The following is a 22,862-nucleotide window of genomic DNA, read 5'->3' as shown; positions in this document are numbered from 1 at the left end:
ACACTGCTGTATGTATAAGCATTTCAACTCTTGTCCCTGTATGTCTCCCTCCCCAGCCCAGCTGCGTTCAGTACAGGAGGAGATGGACTCTCTCGAGGAGGAGAAGGAGAGTGAGCTGACTGAGGCTCACGAGGAGCTACGCCTCGCCCAGGAGGAGGTGGTGTTTTACCTTATGCTCTTTTACTTTACTTAAGCTACTTTACTTTAGGCTATTGGACTTTACTTTAGGCTATTGGACTTTACTTTAGGCTATTGGACTTTACTTTAGGCTATTGGACTTTACTTTAGGCTATTGGACTTTACTTTAGGCTATTGGACTTTACTTTAGGCTATTGGACTTTACTTTAGGCTATTGGACTTTACTTTAGGCTATTGGACTTTACTTTAGGCTATTGGACTTTACTTTAGGCTATTGGACTTTACTTTAGGCTATTGGACTTTACTTTAGACTATTTTCCTTTACTGTATGATACTTTACGCTATTTTACTTTACTTGAAGGTACTTTACTTTAGGCTACTTTACTTTCGACTACTTTAGACTAACTTAATAAGGCTATTTTACTTGGATTTAGGATACTTTGCTTTACTTTAAGCTATTTTACTTTAAGTTACTTTACTTTAGGCTACTTTACTTTAGGTCTATTCTACTTTAGGTTATTCTACTTTGTTAGGCTATTTTACTTTACTTTACTATTTCCAGAAGTATGTGCTCTCTGCATGCGAGGATAGGTTTGACTGTTCGGTTCCTTGTGTTACAGGTGGTGCTGCTGAGTTTGATTGATTGATTTATTGATTGATTATTTGCAGGTTCTGCTTCTGCAGCAGGCGGCTGAGGAGGCAGCGGCCGAGAGGGAGAACGACATTGCGTCCCTGCAGGAGGAGCTGTGTCGCCTCCGGGCCCAGCTGGGGAGGCTCAACGATGAGGCGCAGGAGTACGAGCTGGAGATCACCACACTGAGAGCAGAGATCAGCATGAAGAGTCAAAGGAGGGAGGAAGAGAGGAAAGGAGGTGAGAGAGAGGGGAGGAGATAAGAGGAGCAGCAATAGGAGCTAGAGATCACCACGCTGCGAATCGAGATCTGGGAAGGTCTTCACAGTAAATTTGCTGATCTTATTATCCCTGACCCCTGACCTTGTCCACTGGCCAGGTCAAAGCAGCATCAATCAGCAAAGGGCTTCTCTAGACCCTTCCCCCCTTCCCTGAGTCACACCCTAACCCTCACCACCAGAGCAGTGATGATGACAGTGATGTCATGTATTGGGTATGTGTCCCTTACATGTCACTGTGCCTCCCCTCTACTTCCCCCCTAACTTGCCTCATGCCCTGACTCAGAGGGTGACATCACTGACATCACTGTCATCCTTGGTATTCCAAACACACACAACCTATCACCCTACCACCACCCCTGTGGCTCCCTGTGTGAGACATTTTTGTAATATTTAACCCTTTCCTCAACCTCTTTTATTAAACCCCAACTGTCTTTGACTGTGAGATTCTAACCATGATGCAGCTAGCAATAACACAGCAATAACACAGCCAGGACCTCATGCACAGGTTTCATCATGTTATCAGTGTCGATGCCTAGACAGAGCAGTACAGGAGTGGCAGAGTCAGTAGGGTTTGGGTCACAGTTTTATGAGTGTCAAATTCCAGTCTGATGTTAGGTTTACAGACAGTAGGTCTTTCTCTTTCTGTGTCTGTCATTGATGTCTATTTACAGTGGGCAGAGTACAGACTTGTAAAATAGGCCGAATGGTTTTGATGGGTAGGGCACATAAGTATAGACTCAGCGTTGATACTTTAGTTAAACCTCCCATGTGCATAGTGATGAGCGGTACATCTATCATACCCAATGTTTGCCTGTGGTCACACAAACAGAACTTGTGGAGGATGTGTTACTGTGTAGCTCTTGGGTTGTGTCCATTAGGGGACACATTAGCAAAATGTTTCAAAATGTGCAACGGAAAACAAGTGTTTCTTATTGGACAAGTTCAGAGAGTACCTCCCTAGATCACTCCGTTTCAGACCGTTTTCCTGCGTTTTGTGCCGACTGAACTCAACCCTGATGTGTGACGATCCTGTTGTGTTCTGTCAGGTGATGTAGGTACACTGAGGCAGGAGTGTGTCACTTTGAGGGAGGAGTGTGAGACTCTGAAGGACGACAACAGACGCCTGACTGAGAAACTACAGCTCCTCCAACTACAGAGGACAGGGTGAGAGGACGCATCCAATTATTTGGCTACTTAGTCTGCTTACAGTATCTGCTACCCATTTAAACTGAACAAAAATATAAATGCAACATGCAACAATTTTTTACTGAGCTACAGTTCATATAAGGAAATCGGTCAATTGAAATAAATAAATTAGTCGCTAATCTATGAATTTCACTAGACTGGGAATACAGATATGCATATGTTGGTCTGGTGAGTATGCAGGCGAATAACTGGGACATTTTCAGCTTCCAGGAATTGTGTACAGATCCTTGCGACATGATGCTGAAACATGAGGTGATGGCGGCGGATGAAAGGCACGACAATGGGCCTAGGGATCTCATCACTGTATCTTTGTGCATTCAAATTGCCATCGATAAAATACAATTGTGTCCTTTGTCCGCATCTTATGCCTGCTCATACAGTACCATAACCCCACTGCCACCATGGGGCACTCTGTTCACAACGTTGACAACAGCAAACTTCCCACCCACATGATGCTCTACACGCTATCTGCCATCTGCCCATTACAGTTGAAACTGGGATTCATCCGTGAAGAGCACACTTTTTCAGCGTTCCAGTGGCCATCGAAGGTGAGCATTTGCCCACTGAAGTTGGTTACAACTCCGAACTGCAGGCAAGTCAAAACCCTTGTGAGGATGACAAGCATGCAGATGAGCTCCCCTGAGACGGTTTCTGACAGTTTGTGCAGAAGTTCTTTGGTTGTGCAAACCCACAGTTTAATCAACTGTTTGGGTGGCTGGTCTCAGACGATCCCACAGGTGAAGAAGTCGGATGTGACACTCCCGGGCTGGCGTGGTTACACGTGGTCTGCGGTTGTGACAGAGATGGCGCCGACAGAGATGGTCGCCTCGCTTTGAGTCCTTAGGAAACTATGCAGTATTTTGTTTTTTATGTATTATTTCTTACATTGTTATCCCAGGAAATCTGAAGTCTTATTACATACAGCCAGGAAGAACTATTGGATAGAAGAGCGATGGCAACTTACCAACATTACGACCAGGAATACAACTTTCCCGAAGTGGATCCTCTGTTTGGACCACCACCCAGGACAATGGATCTAATCCCAGAAGCCGACCCAAAACAACGGCGGGGCAGATGGAGCGGCCTTATAGTCAGGCTCTGTAGACGGGAACGGTGGGCGACGTGCACGAGTATACTACTTGCCAATGTCCAGTCTCTTGACAACAAGGTTGACAAAATTTGAGCAAGGGTTGCCTTCCAGAGAGACATCAGAGATTGTAACATTCTCTGTTTCACGGAAACATGGCTCTCTCGGGATATGATGTCGGAATCAGTTCAGCCACAGGGCTTCTCCATGCATCGCTCCGACAGAGATAAACACCTCTCTGGGAAGAGGAAGGGCGGGGGTGTATGCTTCATGATTAACGACTCACGGTGTAATCATAACAACATACAGGAACTCAAGTCCTGCTCACCCGATCTAGAATTCCTTACAATCAAATGCCGGCCATATTAACTCCCAAGAGAATTCTCATCAGTTATCGTCACAGCTGTGTACATTTCCCCTCAAGCAGACACCAAGACAGCCCTCAAGGAACTTCACTGGACTCTATGTAAACTGGAAACCATATATCCTGAGGCTGCATTTATTGTAGCTGGGAATTTTAATGAAGCAAATTTGAGAACAAGGCTACCTAAATTCTATCAGCATATTGAGTGCACTACGCACAGGGGGTAATACACTCGATCACTGCTTCTCTAACTTCCGCGATGCATACAAAGCGCTCCCCCGCCTTCCCTTTGGCAAATCCGACCACAACGCCATATTGCTCCTATGTCTTATAGGCAGAAACTCAAACAGGATGTACCAGTGACTAGAACCATTCAAAGCTGGTCAGATCAATGGGAATCCACGTTTCAAGATTGTTTTGATCCAGCGGACAGGGATTTGTTCCGATCAGCCTCAGAGGACAACATCGATCTATAGGCTGACTCTCTGAGTGTCTTTGTGAGGAAGTGCATGGGAGATGTTGTACCCACGGTGACTATTAAAACCTACCCTAACCAGAAACCGTGGATGGATGGCGGCATTTGCGCAAAACTGAAAGCGAGAACCACCACATTTAACCATGAAAGAGGTCTGGGAATATGGCTGAATATAAACAGTGTAGTTATCCCCCGCAAGACAATCAAAAAAGCAAAATGCCGGTACAGGGACGAAGTGGAGTCGCAATTCAACGGCTCAGACACGTATGTGGCAAGGGTTTACAGGAAATCACGGACTACAAACAGAAAACCAGCCACGTCATGGACACCGACGTCACTCTTAAAGACAAACTAAACACCATCATTGCCCACTTTGAGGATAATGCAGTTCTATCGTCGTGGCCCGCTAAAAAGGACTGCACCTCTCCCTTCTCTGTGGCCGACATGATTAAAACATTTAAACGTGTTAACCCTTGCAAGGCTGCTGGCCCAGACGGCATCCCTAGCAGTGTCGTCAGAGCATGCGCAGATCAGCTGGCTGGTGTGTTTACAGACATATTCAATCGCTCCATATGCCAGTCTGTTGTCCTCACATGCTTCAAGATGGCCACCATTGTTCCTGTACCCAAGAAAGCAAAGATAACTGAACTAAATTACTACCGCCCCATAGCACTCACTTCTGTCATCATGAAGTGCTTTACCTGCCACCCTAGACCCACTTCAATTTGCATACTGCCCCAACAGGTCCACAGATGACGCAATCGCCATCACACTGCACACTGCCCTATCCCATCTGGACAAGAGGAATACCTATGTAAGAATGTTGTTCATTGACTACAGCTCAGCATTCAGCACCATAGTACCCTCCAAGCTCATCATCAAGCTGGAGGCCCTGGGTCTCAACCCCTCCCTGTGCAATTGGGTCCTGGACTTTCTGACGGGCTGCCCGCAGGTGGTGAAGGTATTTTGTATTTGTATTTATAATGGATCCCCACTGCTGCCAATGCATCAGCTACTCTTCCTGGGGTCCAGCAAAATTTAAGGCAGTTCATACAATTTTAAAAACATTATAATATATTCACAGATGTCACAACACACTGTGTGCCCTCAGGGCCCTACTCCAACACTACCACATATCTACAGTACTAAATCCATATATATGTGTGTGTGTGTGTGTGTGTGTGTGTGTGTGTGTGTGTGTGTGTGTGTGTGTGTGTGTGTGTGTGTGTGTGTGTGTGTGTGTGTGTGTGTGTGTGTGTGTGTGTGTGTGTGTGTGTGTGTGTGTGTGTCTGTGTGTGTGTCTGTGTGTGTGTCTGTGCCAATGTTTGATTTGCTTCACAGTCCCCGCTGTTCCATAAGGTGTTTTTTTTTTATCTGCTTTTTAAATCTAATTTTACTGCTGGCATCAGTTACTTGATGTGGAATAGTTCCATGTAGTCATGGCTCTATGTAGTACTGTGTGCCTCCCATAGTCTGTTCTGGACTTGGGGACTGTGGGGAGACCTCTTGTGGCATGTCTTGTGGGGTATGCATGGGTGTACAAGCTGTGTGCCAGTAGTTTAGACAGACAGCTCGGTGTATTCAACAATACCTCTCATAAATAAAAGTACTGATGAAGTCAATCTCTCCTGGCTGAGATTGACATGCATATTATTAATATTAGCTCTCTGTGTACATCCAAGGGCCAGCTGTGCTAGTAGGAAGGTAGGAAACAACATCTCCACTTCGCTGACCCTCAACACTGGGGCCCCACAAGGGTGCTCAGCCCCCTCCTGTACTCCCTGTTCACCCACGGCTGTGTGGCCATGCACACCTCCAACTCAATCATCAAATTTGCAGATGACACAACGGTAGTGGGCTTGACTACCAACAACGATGAGACAGCCTACAGGGAGGAGGTGAGGGCACTTAGGTGTGTGGTGTCAGGAAAACAACCTCTCACTCAACGTCAACAAAACAAAGGAGATGATCGTGGACTTCAGGAAATAGCAGAGGGAGCACCCTTCCTATCCACATCGAAGGGACAGTGGAGAAGGTGGAAAGCTTTGAGTTCCTTGGTGTACACAGCACAGACAAACTGAAATGGTCCACCCACACAGACAGTGTGGTGAAGAAGGCACAACAGCGCCTCTTCAACCTCAGGAGGCTGAAGAAATTTGGCTTGTCACCCAAAACCCTGACAAACCTTTACAGGTGCACAATCGAGAGCATCCTGTTGGGTGGTATCACAGCCTGGTACGGAAACTGCGCCTACCTCAACTGCAAGGCTCTCCAGAGGGTGATGTGGTCTGCATAACACATCACTGGGGGCAACCTACCTGCCCTCCAGGACACCTACAGCACCTAATGTCACAGGAAGGACAATAAGATCGTCAAGGACAACAACCACCACTCCATGTTCACACCGCTACCATCCAGAAGGCGAGGTCAGTACAGGTGCATCAAAGCTGGGACCGAGAGACTGAAAAACAGCTTCTATCTCAAGGCCATCAGACTGCTAAACAGCAAACACTAACTCAGAGGCTGCTGCCTACATTGAGACCCAATCACTGGCCACTTTAATAAATGGATCACTAGTCACTTTAAACAATGTCACTTTAAATAATGCCACTTTAATAAAGTGTAAATATCTTACATTACTCATATCATATGTATATATTGTATTTTATACCACCTATTGCACCTTCCCTATGCCGTTCGGCCATCGCTCATCCATTGCCAGGTCGCAATTGTAAATGAGAACTTGTTCTCAACTTGCCTACCTGGTTAAATAAAGGTGAAATAAAATAAAATAAAAATACGTACATATTCTCACCACTTTAGATTTGTGCGTATTAGGTAGTTGTTGGGGAATTGTTAGATTACTTGTTAGATACTGCACTGTCAGAACTAGAAGCACAAGCATTTAGCTACACTCGCATTAACATCTGCTAACCATGTGTATGTGACCAATAAAATTTGATTTGATTTGAGGCCGGTTGGAAGTACTGCCAAATTCTCTAAAATGACATTGGATAGGTGGGTTATGGTAGAGAAATAAACCTTACATTCTCTGGCAACAGCTCTGGTGGACATTCCTGCAGTCAGCATGCCAATGGCACACTCCCTAAAACTTGAGACATCTGTGGCATTGTGTTGTTTGACAAAACTGCACATTTTAGAGTGGCCTTTTGCTGTCCCCAGCACAAGGTGCACCTGTGTAATGATCATGCTGTTTAATCAACTTCTTGATATGTCACACCTGTCAGGTGGATGGATTATTTTGGCAAATGAGAAATTCTCTCTAACAGGGATGTAAACAAATTTTTGCACAAATTTGAGAGAAATACGTTTTGTGTGCGTATGGAATATGTCTGGGATCTTTTATTTCAACTCATGAAACATGGGACCAACACTTTACATGTTGCGTTTCTATTTTTGTGTGTCGTAAAAAGCCTAAGATTTAATTGTTCACCACATCAATTAATCTTCTTCTCCTTATTTTCACCTAATCCCCTTTGGGATTTTACTCTCTCCTCTCGCTCCACACCAGCTCCAACAGCGTATATCTGTCCCTGAAGGATGGTGAGATAGCTGGTACAGGAGTGGGGGTGGGCACAGAGGAGGGGGGCATGGCAGAGAGCTATATGACCATGGTCGAGTGCCAGTCTACGAGCCCAGGCACCAACTGCCGCCTTGTGGACGCCTCCATCCAGAAGAACATTTCGTTCGATGGGAAGCCCATGACCCCCACCAGCTGGAATGGAGGATTTGGGGAGATCTTCTCCCTGAGGGACCAGCTGAAACAGGCTGAGGAGAAGGCCTTGCTGGTACAGAGACAGGTATGTTATGGTAATAGAACGGTACGGTACAGTACAGTCTATTGGATGGGTCTGGAAAGGAAGATTCAGGGAGATTTTCTTTCTGAGGGACCAGGTGAAGAAGGCAGGGGAAGGCCGCGCTGGTACAGAGACAGGTATATTAGGCACCAGACGGTACCATAGTAACTATAGTAGTGGATGCTCACTGACTATTGGAGCAGATTCAGAACTGCGCTGAAGAAAATGATAAAGCCACACATATCAGTGGCAAAGAAAAACAACAGAGCATTGATTGATTGATTGATTCTTTATGTTCTACTCTGTCTCCCTCAGTGTGATGGGTTGAAGACGGAGCTGCGGGAACTGCAGGAACTGTATGACTGCAGCCAGAGGGAGAGGGCTGAATTGGAGGAGGAGCTACTGCACTGCAAGGCAGAGCTCGAGAGGTTGGCTGGAGGGTGGCAGGTGAGAGGTCACATTGGGGTTAGAGGTCAGGTGTCACCCTAGTGATATGAGTTAATAACGGTATATTGCATATCATTAAGGCTTTTGGGGTTTGTTCTAATTGTTTTCTGACTTCAACATTTCTCTGCTTGAGATTTTTGACTTGTGTTTTACAAAAAAGTTCAAGTTTACGCAAATGAAAACAAGAAATACAGCACACACATCACACCTATTCTGTGTCTGTTTATTCCACATGTTATGTGTATAGATACTGTTGAAATATTGCCTACCCAAAGGGGTAGGCAAGAGAATGGTCATGGACAAGCAAAAATGTTCCAACTAGATCAGAGACCAAGAGGTACAGAGTGGCAGACAGGCTTGTGGTCAGGCAGGCGGGTACAGAGTCCAGAAACAGGCAAAGGTCAAAACCGGGAGGACTAGAAAAAGGAGAATAGCAAAAGGAGTACGGGAAAAGCACGCTGGTTGTCTTGACTATACATACAAGACGAACTGGCACAGAGAAACAGGAAACACAGGGATAAATACACTGGGGAGAATAAGCGACACCTGGAAGGGGTGGAGACAATCACAGGAACAGGTGAAACAGATCAGGGCGTGACACAAATGTACAAATAAAACATACAGAACACAAATTATTACACCATCAACTCAAACACAATCATACAAAACAAACACATTCTTCAGTAAAAAAGGTCAACAATTAGCTGTCTGAATTGCACGAGCTGCATCAAAGCATTACATTTTAGAGAGTTTTGGAGATTAGTCCACAAGTAAGGTGACATTTTTTTAAAGGAGATTTACCTAATTTAGTGGATATTGAAGTGATTTCGAGAGCTAACCATCCCTGAGACCGGGTCTGGTACCTACGTCTGTAGGTTAAGGAAGTATTTAGCATTTTTACAACCAAATCTAAAATTTGGATGGAAATGGCATGTTATAGAAGGGTCCAGGACACTTGTTTTGTGATTTCACTTGTTTTTGAGAAACTTACCCCCCAACCAACAATAATTTCCTCAACCTTGTTGTGTAGTATATAGGGGCTCTAAAGAAAACCCAAATGAGTCATTTTAGAAACCGAAAAGCTCTCAGTATAGTGATGCAGATCTTTACATATTATACACATCATATCCACAACGTTATATTCCATTATGTGGCAACTCGAGCGATTACCTCTCTGTCCATTCCACAATTAACTGCCAAAATAAAGGAAATACCTGAGTAAATGATGAATACAAAGTATATTGAAAATAGGTGCTTCCACACAGGAAGTTGTAGAATCTATGCCAAGGCGCATTGAGCTGTTCTGGCGGCTCGTGGTGGCCCAGCATCAGTAATGATCCAGACTCTGACACAACTTGCTTAGGCATTGACAGAGAGGAATTTCCACGCGTCAGTGCATGAACTATTTCCCCAAATGTAGACACATTACCAGAGTCTGAGCTAGAACTCAGAAAGTAGCTTGATTTCGCTTTCTTAAAAGTGGTTATTTCGCAGTTGCCTGAAAGCCTCCAATCAGCAACCGAGTCAGTTCTTTATCGCCTTAGCCCAGGCCAGGCAGGACTGATTTTTCATCATAAAGAGATTTGAAAGTTCTAGAGAGTACCAAGCATTTGTTACATTTTTGACTCTAAGGTGTTTGAAGGTGGCCTGTTTATCTGCCATAGAGATTAAATCTCTGAGTAATACATTTATTGAACTAGGCAAGTCAGTTAAGAACAAATTCTTATTTACAATAACAGGCAAACCTGGACCAATTGTGCACCACCCTATGGGACTCCCAATCACGGCCAGATGTGATACAGCCTGGATTTGAACCAGGGACTGTAATGACACCTCCTGCACTGAGATGCATTGCTTTAGACCGCTGCACCACTCGGGAACAACAAGATACATATATCATGAAGAAACCCTTGGGGAGAAAACATTTTTTTAAATTATTACTTTACGAGGATCAGGTCTGTTTGGTATTTCTAATACATGCAACAGGATAGTGATCACTGAGCTAATTTGCAAAGACACCACCGGAAAAGTACTTATGGGGGCAAGTTTTCAGAATTAGGTCAATCAGAGAGGATTTAGCTTTTTTCGTCTTTTACATGAATCCATGTTTGTTCTGAAATAAGTTGAGTCAAGACAAATATTCTTAAAATGATCTGAGGCCAGGGTAAACTAATCTATGTTAAAACTAATTCAGATGACAGAAAATACCTTACCAATAATTGTATGTGTGGGGTACAGAGATGAGGTAGTAATCCAAAATCATGCTATTATTGCACACAGAGTGAGTCCATGCAACTTTATTATGTGACTTGTCAAGCCAATTCTTACTTATTTCGGCTTACCAAAACAAAGGGGTTGAATACTTATTGACTCAAAACATTTCAGCTTTTAATTTGTAATCAATTTGTAAAAATGTCTAAAACATAGTTCAACATTACGGGGTATTGTGTGTAGGCCGTTGACAAAAAAAAGTCTAAATTTAATACAATTTAAATTCAGGCTGTAGCACAACAAAATGTGGAAAAGGTCAAAGGGTGTGAATACTTTCTGAAGGCACTGTATATCAATATACATACATGACTGTATATTATAATATGCTTTCATATAAGCTGGCAATAACTGTCAGATCATATCAGAGAACATGCTTGAGGGCTAAGATCTCTGTCTGTATGTGGCACTGCAAATTGCCCTCCACTTTGTCTGTGTCATGCAGCACTGTCCCTTGTGTAAAACTGTCTGCCTGTCCCAGTCTACAAATACTGTCCCTGTGCGTTGTATTATATTTCCACACGCTTTATGTGTTTACCGTGGACTTGGGAAATTATAAAAAAAATAAAAAAAAGTTTTACCTTTTGAACTAGGCAAGCCCAGCTTGATAGCCTAGCCCAGCCAAACGATGCTGTGCCAATTGTGCACTCCCAATCACAGCCAGATGTGACTCAGCCTGGATTTGAACCAGGGATTGTAGTGACACCTCTTGCACTGAGATACAGTGCTTTAGAGCGCTGCACCACTCAAGAGCCCCAATGAATAAGGAAAGAGTTATGAGATTTTCACCATGTATTTCAACACCTTGTTTTGTGTCACTATTTTTCATTGTTGTTTGCTTTGTCACCACAGACAATTTCAGTCACGTATGCACATAAATAATCACATGCATTGCACTAATATATTCCATTATTTTTTTCTTAAAACCTTTGAAAAAATATGGTGGCTTACTTTGGCATAATACATTCTTATGTACTGTCGTTCAGTCGAATTGACGGAATCTATCTATCTTATCTAGATTTCCATCCCTACCCTATTTGTATCAGTCCATACCATAACTCGCCTACCCCTTCATAGCAAGGCCATATCATGTTTCATTTTGGATTCATTTGGGTGATTTTTGGTGTCCGTATGTAAACGTTTTTGCCCTCCACTCATTTATTATTTCGTTCTCTCCAATGCCCCTCCATCTTCATCCACCCCCTCCCCCCTTTTCTTCCCCTAATCCAGAGCAACATCCATTCGTCTGAGTCCCCTGTTCTCTCCATCCCCTTCATAGGAATGATTGTAATATTGGGAGTGGTTTGGTGCTGGTTGTCCGAGCTGGCGTTCCAGAAAGCAAGGTAGGAGGAAGAATACTTCTCTGTCTGTCGGTCCTCTGCACTTTGTTATGTCCATATAGATAGTTACTGTACGTAAAAGTAAGGCCCTATCTGAAAGTAAAGTAACTTACAGGGGAATGGAAGCATTTTACAAGCTAGGCCATATAAAACAATCTAAACAAACCCTAAATACATGCCCTGGGTGTTTGTCATACAGAAACTGCTACTTTGAATAAATTTGAATACTTTTTTTCGGAGCCAATGCTAATTTGGGACTAGGCCCTGCCATTAACATTGCCATGTTAATGACGCAAGCTGCAACTTCATTGACTGGGTCCAGACATTTGGAACGTTGATTTATTATTGTACAGTCAGGGGAGTGAGAGCTCTCACATCCAAATATTAAAGGGTTTCCACCCTAGAAATGAAACGTGTTACATCATCATGCTACTTGTGTGTAACTACGTTTGTTAGCTAGCTAGCAAGCTTGACCAGAGAGAGAGAGCACTGCGGGGTTTGAAGTCAATTTATCTGCAACAGATTTCCACAAAGATTTTCATTTTTTAAATGTAACCTTTATTTAACTCGGCAAGCCAGTTAAGAACAAATTCTTATTGACAATGACGGCCTAGGAACAATGGTTTAAATGCCTTGTTCAGGGGCAAAATGACAGATTTTGACCTTATCAGCTCAGGGATTCGGTCTAGCAACCTTTCAGTTACTGGCCCAGCGCTCTAACCACTAGGCTACCTGCTGCCACATGTTTCTCCATATCTTATTATAAGTACAGAAACATTTGTTTGCCAAAAATGTTGTTCTCACATATTAGTTATTGAACACTGTAAATAATAGGAATTAGTGGTTTGGGGTGGATTATTCCTTTAAGCAAAATTACTGTGAAATACAAGATGTATTTGCATTGAAACCTTGATGCTCATTGTGCAATATAGCTAAACCCTGTTAAACTTCAAAGTAAACGATATTCAATATTAGCTACGGTAGGCCTAGGCTATGTAGACATATACTACTGTTCAAAAGTTTGGGGTCACTTAGAAATGTCCTTGTTTTTGAAAGAAAAGCAAATAATAGTCAGTTAAAATAACATCAAATTGATCTGAAATACAGTGTAGACATGGTTCATGTTGTAAATGACTATTGTAGCTGGAAACGTCTGATTTTTTAAAATGTAATATCTACATAGCCGTACAGAGGCCCATTATCAACAACCATCACTCCTGTGTTCCAATGCCACGTTGTGTTAGCTAATCCAAGTCATTTTAAAAAGAGTAATTAATCATTAGAAAACCATTTTGCAATTATGTTAGCACAATTCAAAAAATAAATAGTACCCGCAAAACACCAGTCTCAACGTTAACAGTGAAGAGGCGACTCCGGGATGCTGGCCTTCTAGGCAGAGTTCCTCTGTCCAGTGTCTGTGTTCTTTTGCCAGCATCCCGGGGTCACCTCTTCAGTGTTGATGTTGAGACTGGTGTTTTGCGGGTACTATTTAATGAAGCTGCCAGTTGAGGACTTGCCGTTGTTACAACTATGAAACAGAAAGCATTGGTGTTGGATCCCGGTATAAGCTTCTCTTATAACTACAAAAAAAATACCCCAACCACTAAGAAGTACGGTCAGTAAGATGCATTTTTTAGTTTTTTAATTGTACATTTATTTAACTAGGCAAATCAGTTAAGAACAAATTCTTATTTTCAATGACGGCCTAGGAACAGTGGGTTAACTGCCTGTTCATGGGCAGAACGACAGATTTGTACCTTGTCAGCTCAGGGGTTTGAACTTTACAACCTTCCGGTTACTTGTCCAATGCTCTAACCACTAGGCTACCCTGCCGCATAGTCAAATGACAAAAACATCAGTAGCCTAAACATCATTACAAGCACCAAGTGTGCTTGATAATGGAGAATATCATCACAAAAAGCAATAATGGCATTATGAATATAAGTGTTGATATGACAGCAGTCAAAAAGTCAGCTTTCAGTTGGAGCATGTCCATGTCACATAGCCTAAACAACGAAAGCTGTTGAGTGCATTGCTGATTTTATGTCTTGCTTGAGATGTAGGGCCGGCTCCCTCAGTGATGACATTTGTGGTGATTTTCACCGGCTTGTTCTATTCCAAACCCTGCCATCCTCTCTCCTGTCTCACCGTTTAATTTGGTGGTGGCGTGGGCATCTGCACAGTGCAGACAGTTTTTTTTTTAGCTTAAGCTCCGGAGGTGAAGATTCAGTTTGAGGCTCAGAATCAGAAGAATACTCAACAGAGAAGTCATCATGATTCATTTCCTCCCCTCCATCAGAAGTCGTTCTAAATCAGATTTCGTAGAAACGCTAACGAGTGCATCCATTCGTCTTGGTCTTCGTGACATTGTCAATTAGGCACGCTCTCACTGTGTACACCAAGTAGGCCAGAGTAGACTGATATAGTACATAACATTTTGAGATTATATCATTAGAATAGTTCAATACAATATAATGGACCGCCCTGTTCTTCATTCACAATTGGTGATTACATAATTATGCATAGTTCACTTCCATTTTCCCCATCATACTTTAAGCCTACTTCATGTATTTCATCTCTTACTATACTGAACAAAAAAATATAAAAACGCAACATGCAACAATTTCAAAGATTTTGCTGAGCTACAGTTCATATAAGGAAATCAATCAATGGAGAAACATTCATTAGGCCCTAATCTATGGACTTCACATGACTGGGCAGACAATCAGAGTGAGTTTGGCATCATCGACTATCGGGAGGAGGAGGGGATCAGGCCCTAATGTAGAGAGAAGGCGGGGCAATGGGGAAAACCATATACGACATGCCATCCTAAAACGGTCTATAACACCAGTTCTAACAATGGCAAGGACAGAGTGGGGCATGACTTTATTAGAGATTGCACAGCAATACATTCCTTACATTCACGAGCAGTCCAAATGAGTGCTTTAGCAGTTCTATTGTGGGTTTTATAGTAACGACATGTGACTATACAAATGTGTTAGCCTGACTGTTAATGTGGCATGAACACAACCAGTCATGGTGATTGTAAAACAAATAACTTAGAAGTAATAGGTTACCTTCGCAAATTAGTCCAAAATAGCTTCCGATCGACTGAAACAGCACCCTTCTGTCTTGTAGCCCCGTGTATCTGATGTGGTTTGGTCAAAAAATGATGTCATGCCATACTCTTTTAGTCCAGACAGCATCAGATACATGGGCTACACATCCTGAGATAGAGAGACGCTGTTTTTCGCTTGCTCAGATGCTTTATCTGACAATGATGGGTCTTTCTGACAGCGCCTGTCTCAGTCAAATAAATGATCAATATTTGAATGTTTTATTTGGACAGGCAAGGAGGAACGTTATAGGGCGGGCCAGGAACCCTTAAGGCCCTCCCATAACACCGGCTCTGCCCTGGCTGTAAATGTAGGCAATCAAACATCCGCTGTTTCCCATTGAGCTAAACTCTTTGAAAATGGCAAGTTTACGTTCTCATCCATGCTGTTCAGCAATGTAACGGAAGCTTTATGTGAGTTGAGGGCTTGCGAAGTTCACATTGCATACAGCACCTGTCATCCCAACATCTGAAATGTGTTTCTTGCACGGTGAAATTCGCTGCTGCAGCTATGGCCTACTCTTTTAGTTAAAAACACCTTACAAGTGCAGTTATTTCTGAAATGTTGCATGTGCAGGATAATGGAAAGACACAATGTACAAAATATATTGATGGGGGAGAGTTTAAAGGTGAAAGAATAGACCTATGGCTAGTAGGCTACGACAGTGTGATGCTGATCAAATTCACAACCATTAAGAAAATAGAAATTCCAGCAACCGGTCACCTACATAATGATTCATCCTTTATCAATGGGAGTTAAGCATGTGGTGGTCAATGCCGACAATACATTTGATTTTGAAATCAAATCAAATTTGATTTGTCACATACACATGGTTAGCAGATGTTAATGCGAGTGTAGCGAAATGCTTGTGCTTCTAGTTCCGACAATGCAGTAATAACCAACAAGTAATCTAGCTAACAATTCCAAAACTACTACCTTATAGACACAAGTGTAAGGGGATAAAGAATATGTACATAAAGATATATGAATGAGTGATGGTACAGAGCGGCATACGCAAGATACAGTAGATGGTATTGAGTGCAGTATATACATATGAGATGATTATGTAAACAAAGTGGCATAGTTAAAGTGGCTAGTGATACATGTATTACATAAAGATGCAGTAGATGATATAGAGTATAGTATATACATATACATATGAGATGAATAATGTAGGGTATGTAACATTATATTAGGTAGCATTGTTTAAAGTGGCTAGTGATATATTTTACATCATTTCATTTCCCATTATTAAAGTGGCTGGAGTTGAGTCAGTGTGTTGGCAGCAGCCACTCAATGTTAGTGGTGGCTGTTTAACAGTCTGATGGCCTTGAGATAGAAGCTGTTTTTCAGTCTCTCGGTCCCAGCTTTGATGCACCTGTACTGACCTCGCCTTCTGGGTGATAGCGGGGTGAACAGGCAGTGGCTCGGGTGGTTGTTGTCCTTGATGATCTTTATGGCCTTCCTGTGACATTGGGTGGTGTAGGTGTCCTGGAGGGCAGGTAGTTTGCCCCCGGCGATGCGTTGTGCAGACCTCACTACCCTCTGGAGAGCCTTACGGTTGTGGGCGGAGCAGTTGCCGTACCAGGCGGTGATACAGCCCGACAGGATGCTCTCGATTGTGCATCTGTAGAAGTTTGTGAGTGCTTTAGGTGACAAGCCGAACTTCTTCAGCCTCCTGAGGTTGAAGAGGCGCTGCTGCGCCTTCTTCACGATGCTCTCTGTGTGGGTGGACCAATTCAGTTTGTCTGTGATGTGTACGCCGAGGAACTTAAAACTTACTACCCTCTCCACTACTGTTCCATCGATGTGGATAGGGGGGTGTTCCCTCTGCTGTTTCCTGAAGTCCACAATCATCTCCTTAGTTTTGATGATGTTGAGTGTGAAGTTATTTTCCCGACACCACACTCCGAGGGCCCTCGGAGTGTAAACTCTAGAAACCGCCAGAATTGTTCTCTCTTGCAAAGTGGTAAATCCACTACAGTAGTAGGGACTGCGGTTGAAAATTAGCCGGCTGGCTAAAACCGGCACTTTTACTGAAACGTTGATTAATGTGCACTGTCCCTGTAAAAATAAAATAAACTAAACTAAACTAGTCCCGTTAGGCATAATATTTAGCCTACGAATGATGGTTAAGGATGAGCTTTAAATAGGTAGCCTTCATCTTTAGCCTATTCATCTTCACTTGTCTCCTGCGCAATAACGCACTTTCGCTTGCCTCTCCGCTGACATTTGAGCAATTCCTCTAAGCTTTGTTGAGTCATAGGGGAAAACTAGGCTACAACATTTTGGGCAGTTATTTTGAATACGTTTTGTTACTATTAGCCTATTTGAGGAGAGAAGCAACCTTGCTTTTGGTTGCTGAATGTAAATACAGCATAGGCTAAATCAACTGGTGGGGAAAAGTTTGACAGGAGATGAATTGATACATTGTTGCACGGACAGTATGCACTGGAGAGGCAGATATCTGTAGTCTACTGAGAAAAATAAGATCCAAAAGAGTTCCCAACCATTAGAAAAATAGAAATGACCTGCAAACCACTTGAGCATCAAGCATTTACAGGCCATCATAAATCAGCATTCTAAAATGTTTCTACCCGGTCACTGATGTAATAATATGAACCCAAAAGCAATGGCAATTTACAGTTACAGTTAGAACCTAGTGTTTCCATTTCCCTTTAAAGTAAAGTAAGACAGATGCTAGTTCAAATCCATCTCGAAGGACCACGAAGATTGTCCGGAATTTTTATTTTGGTTACTACTGCTGTTGTGTAGTTTTGGTTTGATCAGGTATTCAGAGTTGACATAGGAGTTGAGATATATCATTGATACTCTATGTGTAAGAAATAAGGAGAATATACCACGGCTAAAGGCTTGTCCTTACCCACGACACAGTGCGGAGTGCCTGGATACAGCCCTTAGTCGTGGTATATTGGTCATATACCACAAACCCCTGAGGTGCGTTATTGCTATTATAAACTGGTTACCAACATAATTAGAGCAGTCAAAATAAATGTTTTGTCATACCCGTGTGTATACAGTCTGATATACCACGGGTGTAAGCAAATCAGCATTCAGGGCTAAAACCACCCAGTTTATAAATGTGGATAATTACTAGTCTCGTGCCAGTCAGTTTGTACTTTAGCCAAGTCTCTTCATTCATTGTCAGGTAAGGCAGAGAGAAGTTGGCTACAGCACATACAGTATGGTACCAGACAAAGTAATTGCTAGCTAGAGGGTGGCAATTAGAAAGTCCCATTTATCGTAAGATGTACATGCATAAAACATACCAAGTATTTTTGAGTGACGGACATGGGACGGTAGGTAGTTTCACACAGTGCTTTCATGTATGACATCACTGTTATATTTGAGATAATTGTTGTTGTAACGTCAGCAGATTATTTAATGCCGAATGTGTACATATTTGTGATTTAAATATTTGGTGACAGTTTTCAGTGCACGTTTGGCGTAAATGTGTTTGTGTGTGCATGTTTATTTCATATTTGTATTTATTGTATGCCTTACTAAGTGTGCAAAGGTCTCTAAAATCCACCCCTAACCTTTGTCTCTGCATCCTCAGGGGAGTGATATAGAATGGAACCCTATTCTGACCGTCACCGCAGCAACAGCTGCGCTTCTGATCATGGTTAGCTTGTTGAGAGCCTTGACCTGATGTTGAGCAGAAAGACAACAACTGTATACGGACAAAGACAGTGATGTCTGCTTATAGACCGCTACCTTCCATTCTACCCTCCTATCACGTCTCTCTGGGACCCTACCAGGGCACCAACAACAGATCAGACACCATTCCTCTAATTCATAGCTTGGAAGCAGCAAAATATATTTAAATGGCAACTAATATTTGAAAAACACAGGATTTGTGAAAGCAATGTTCTGAAATTGGTAGATAAAGTGATGTGCTGCCACAGCCTTTCAGATGAAAAGAGATGGATTCATTTTCTCCCCTGTTCTGGGGAACACATGTCAAGACTTATTAAGAGAGTGTCTTCGTGAAGCTAAGAAGAGAGTGTGAATATATAGTTTCAATGGGAGAGTACCCGTTGAGCCTAAATCTATGTCTACTCCTGTTGTATCCTATTCCTTTCCTGTCTCTCTGTGGATTTGCTTAAGTCCTCCTGAGTTTGAATGTCCAGTTTTATTGTTATACAACACTCACCTTGTGTCTTTCTACACAAATGTATTATGCTACTATCAATGTTGAGTCCTCTATTGATTTGCCTTTGTGATTAGTTATCTTTAACAATAGCAACCTCTGCATCTTGCACAATTGCTGAATGAAGCTCTTTAACTCATGATATTGTAAATAAGTACTAACAGAAATGTTCTTCAAATATAATTATATCTATGTGTACTGAATTATTTAAAGCGCCGGTCAAACTCATTCCACGTAGGACCAAGTGTCTGCAGGTTTTCGCCCTTGTACTAATTCGTAAGCAACTCCCCTCACTTGGTTGTCTAGGTCTTGATTGAAAGGGGGGAAAAAAACACACACACACACACAAAAAACAAAGACAATCGACACTCCGTGGAATGAGTTTGACACCTCTGATTTAAAGGAATATGTCAAATTACATGAAATAATTATGTATTTTGAATAGCTTGTGTCTTGTGAATAGCTAAAACCCTAGGGATTTCTCTAAATTAAAGTGAAATGAGTCATGAAGGTCTCGTCTAGAGTGGCAGATACGTTCCCCTAAAGGCAATAACTAATTTATAACACATACACTATGTTCTCATCAATATACACTGTTGTGAAAAACTTTTTGTCCCCTTTCTGATTCTCTACTTTTGCATATTCTTTTTATTCTGAATGTTATCAGATCTTCAACCAAAACCTAACATTAGATAAAGATAACCTGAGTGAACAAATAACGCACCAATTACGTACTTATTTCATAAACAATGTTATGCAACACCCAATCGGTGAAAAAGTAGTTGCCCCCTCATTACGCTCTATAACTGGTTGTTTAAAAAATATATATATTTTACCTTTATTTTACTAGGCAAGTCAGTTAAGAACAAATTCTTATTTTCAATGTCGGCCTAGGAACAGTGGGTTAACTGCCTGTTCAGGGGCAGAACGACAGATTTGTACCTTGTCAGCTCAGGGATTTGAACTTGCAACCTTACGGTTACTAGTCCAACGTGCCACCTTTAGCTGCAATTACTCCACCCAAACATTTCCTGTAGTTGTTAGGCCATTCCACAAATGTCGCTGAGTTAAAGCAGATCTGCATGGAAGTGTGGGACAAGATTCTTTCACAGTGAAGTGAGAGACTGATCAACAACTACAGGTAGTGTTTGGTTGTAGTCATTGTAGCTAAAAGTGGCACAACCAGTCATTGAGTGTAAGGGGTCAGTTATTTTTCACACAGGGGAACTGGGTGTTGCATAACTTTCTTAATTAAATCATTAAAATACGTTTGTTATTTGTCTTGCTCAGGTTCCCTTTATCTAATATTAGGTTTTGGTTGAAGATCTGATAATATTTAGTATAAAAAACAGAGAAAATCAGAGAGGGGCAAATACTTTCACGACACTGTACACTTACTTACATTTACTTAAAAATACCAAGATCATTCTACTCGTTCTATCTTTAGTGAGGATGAGGATGTTCAATCTTTGTGTCCAAGTTGTAAATACCTATTTGTTATGGTTTCCTCATTAAAGAGAGAAGAGTATGTGAGATAAGCTCAGCTTTTCTAAAGCACCTGTCAACCCTAGCCCGGTGTTTCAAGCCTATGTTTAACCACCACCTCACCCACATAGGAGTGTCCTATGTGTCACTTTAAAAAAAATTGAATTTAACTTAGCCTAGGGCACTGTCAAACAGACTTGGGTTAAACATCTCAAATCAGTTCAAATACCTCATCCGTGCTTGATTGAGCTTGTTTGTTGAATGCACCAATACAATAGTCCCAAAATTGCAAACCACACCCATCTGGCACTTCAGGCAGGCTAGAGAAAACACTCAGAGTATTTGGAAGACGTCAAATAGTATTCAAATAGTATTTGAGCCCAGGTTTGTCGCCGGTAAAGCCTGCATGACTGCACTGTCATACTGTGATAGTGGAATCAGCCTCCCCCCAAAATAAATTCAGATGCCAGATTAATAAACAAGTCCACTCACATTCCAAGTAGGGTCACATTTGGAGGTGTCTCCGACACGTCTTTGATGTCTTCACCAGTTCCCCTTGAAATCTGAAATGTTTAGTGCAGTAACACATTAGTGTTTTAAATGACCTACTTGTAATGTATTGATCATGTTATCTACTCATTTGAACATACAGTAGCAGCTATTCAGACAAAGGGACAGTGGGTATTTAACTTTGAATATTTACAAAACACCTGTACGCACTAATCATAATTGAGTTTTCCCTGTATCCTCTCTCTTGTATTACTCAAAATACTAGTATTATTCAGTATTACTACTCTCGTTAAAATGTATGTAAAAAGGAACCTACAGGTGTTTTTATGAGAAGGACAAGAGACTTTAGTGTCTTTGCTTGGTGTTTGCACATGTAGTTGAGACTGAGATGTCATTCAAATGAATTGTTCAGATTGTTCTAGTTCCAGGTACACAGCATGAGAATGTTGACAGTCAGCATTCCATAGTTTAATGCTCTTGTGGTCATTACCAGAGATAGTACATTTACTTTCAACCATATCTGGTCATAACATGACAATAAGCATGAGTGTGGTGGTGGCAGAGGGTTGGTAGACTAAGTGGCAGCTAAACCAGTTTGATTGCAGAAACCATTCTTGAAATGGGATTGTTATGTCAATTATGTTCATTTTCTTTGCTTAATTCAAAATATGTCTAGATTGAACTGTCACATTCAAATCCAAGGCAGCATTTCAAATGTTTTCAATTCTCTGATAACACCTGGGAAATTTTGTGACACAGTAAAAGTACTTCCGAATAAAAAAAAAACGCATGCTGCATACAGTCTAAGATAAATGTTATAGTTCATTTATGTTTAATATGATGTTTCTGTTATACTCTGTATTTGATGTAAATAGTCAGAAGTGGTATAGAATAATGGGAGATATATATTTCTCCATTTGTAATAGATTTGTAGAAAGTCGATCTATTTTGAAAGAGCAGTGTATATTTGATAGCCAAATTAAGCTATATGTAAAAGCCTATTCATGGTGTGTTTATATTGACAATTGTTTTCAATACCTATGTTTGGTTGAGTAATCACTGGATGCATAATAGAGGTTTTTTTTCTTATTATTTGCCAGTATAAGTATGCTATCGCTAAAAATAAACAACCCACCAAAAGCAATACTGATCCTGTATTTCCTTGAGTTGTATATTTGCCTATGTTACAGATACTAATGTATCTTCATTTTTGTTGTGGGAGATCTAATAGTAGACAACAGTTAGTTCTCATTCAAGGTCCTACATCTTGACAGGCAACGTAGAACTTAGTGACTCACCTCTTCCGAAAAATAATGCATCTTAATGCTGCTCAACTTACTAAACTTCAGTCCCTAATTCCTATATGACTGCAATAGTGCATATGAATGATGCTTTATCCTGAACACGATTGTTTAAGCTTATTTGACCTATGCTTCATAGCAAATGCTATTGTGTGTATATGAGTTATGAGCCTCTATTTCAGACTTCTCAGTTTTCTGCTTTGCATTTATTTCCCTTTGAG

General features: G+C 41.7%; 1 protein-coding gene across 7 annotated transcripts in view; it reads left to right on the top strand.

The window, feature by feature from the left end:
* The window catches only part of LOC118400917 (coiled-coil domain-containing protein 136-like), a 54,180-nt gene extending 31,696 nt beyond the window's left edge, over positions 1–22,484 (top strand). For 6 of the 7 annotated variants that reach the window (XM_035797925.2, XM_035797928.2, XM_035797926.2 and 3 more), the window contains 7 exons: positions 57–157; positions 808–1,009; positions 2,097–2,214; positions 7,715–8,003; positions 8,316–8,447; positions 11,946–12,058; positions 18,752–22,484. In XM_035797925.2, the coding sequence (XP_035653818.1) occupies positions 57–157; positions 808–1,009; positions 2,097–2,214; positions 7,715–8,003; positions 8,316–8,447; positions 11,946–12,058; positions 18,752–18,764 (968 nt within the window). In that variant the 3' untranslated portion in view covers positions 18,765–22,484. The remainder of the gene's footprint in view (positions 1–56; positions 158–807; positions 1,010–2,096; positions 2,215–7,714; positions 8,004–8,315; positions 8,448–11,945; positions 12,059–18,751) is intronic. The other variant, XR_004829136.2, reaches the window with a different exon arrangement.
* The last annotated feature ends 378 nt before the right edge of the window (positions 22,485–22,862 follow it).

The sequence above is a fragment of the Oncorhynchus keta genome, chromosome 22, assembly GCF_023373465.1.
Source record: "Oncorhynchus keta strain PuntledgeMale-10-30-2019 chromosome 22, Oket_V2, whole genome shotgun sequence".
Lineage (NCBI taxonomy): Eukaryota > Metazoa > Chordata > Actinopteri > Salmoniformes > Salmonidae > Oncorhynchus > Oncorhynchus keta.
Note: the sequence above shows the minus strand (reverse complement) of the source record. Positions and strands in the feature narration are given on the sequence as shown.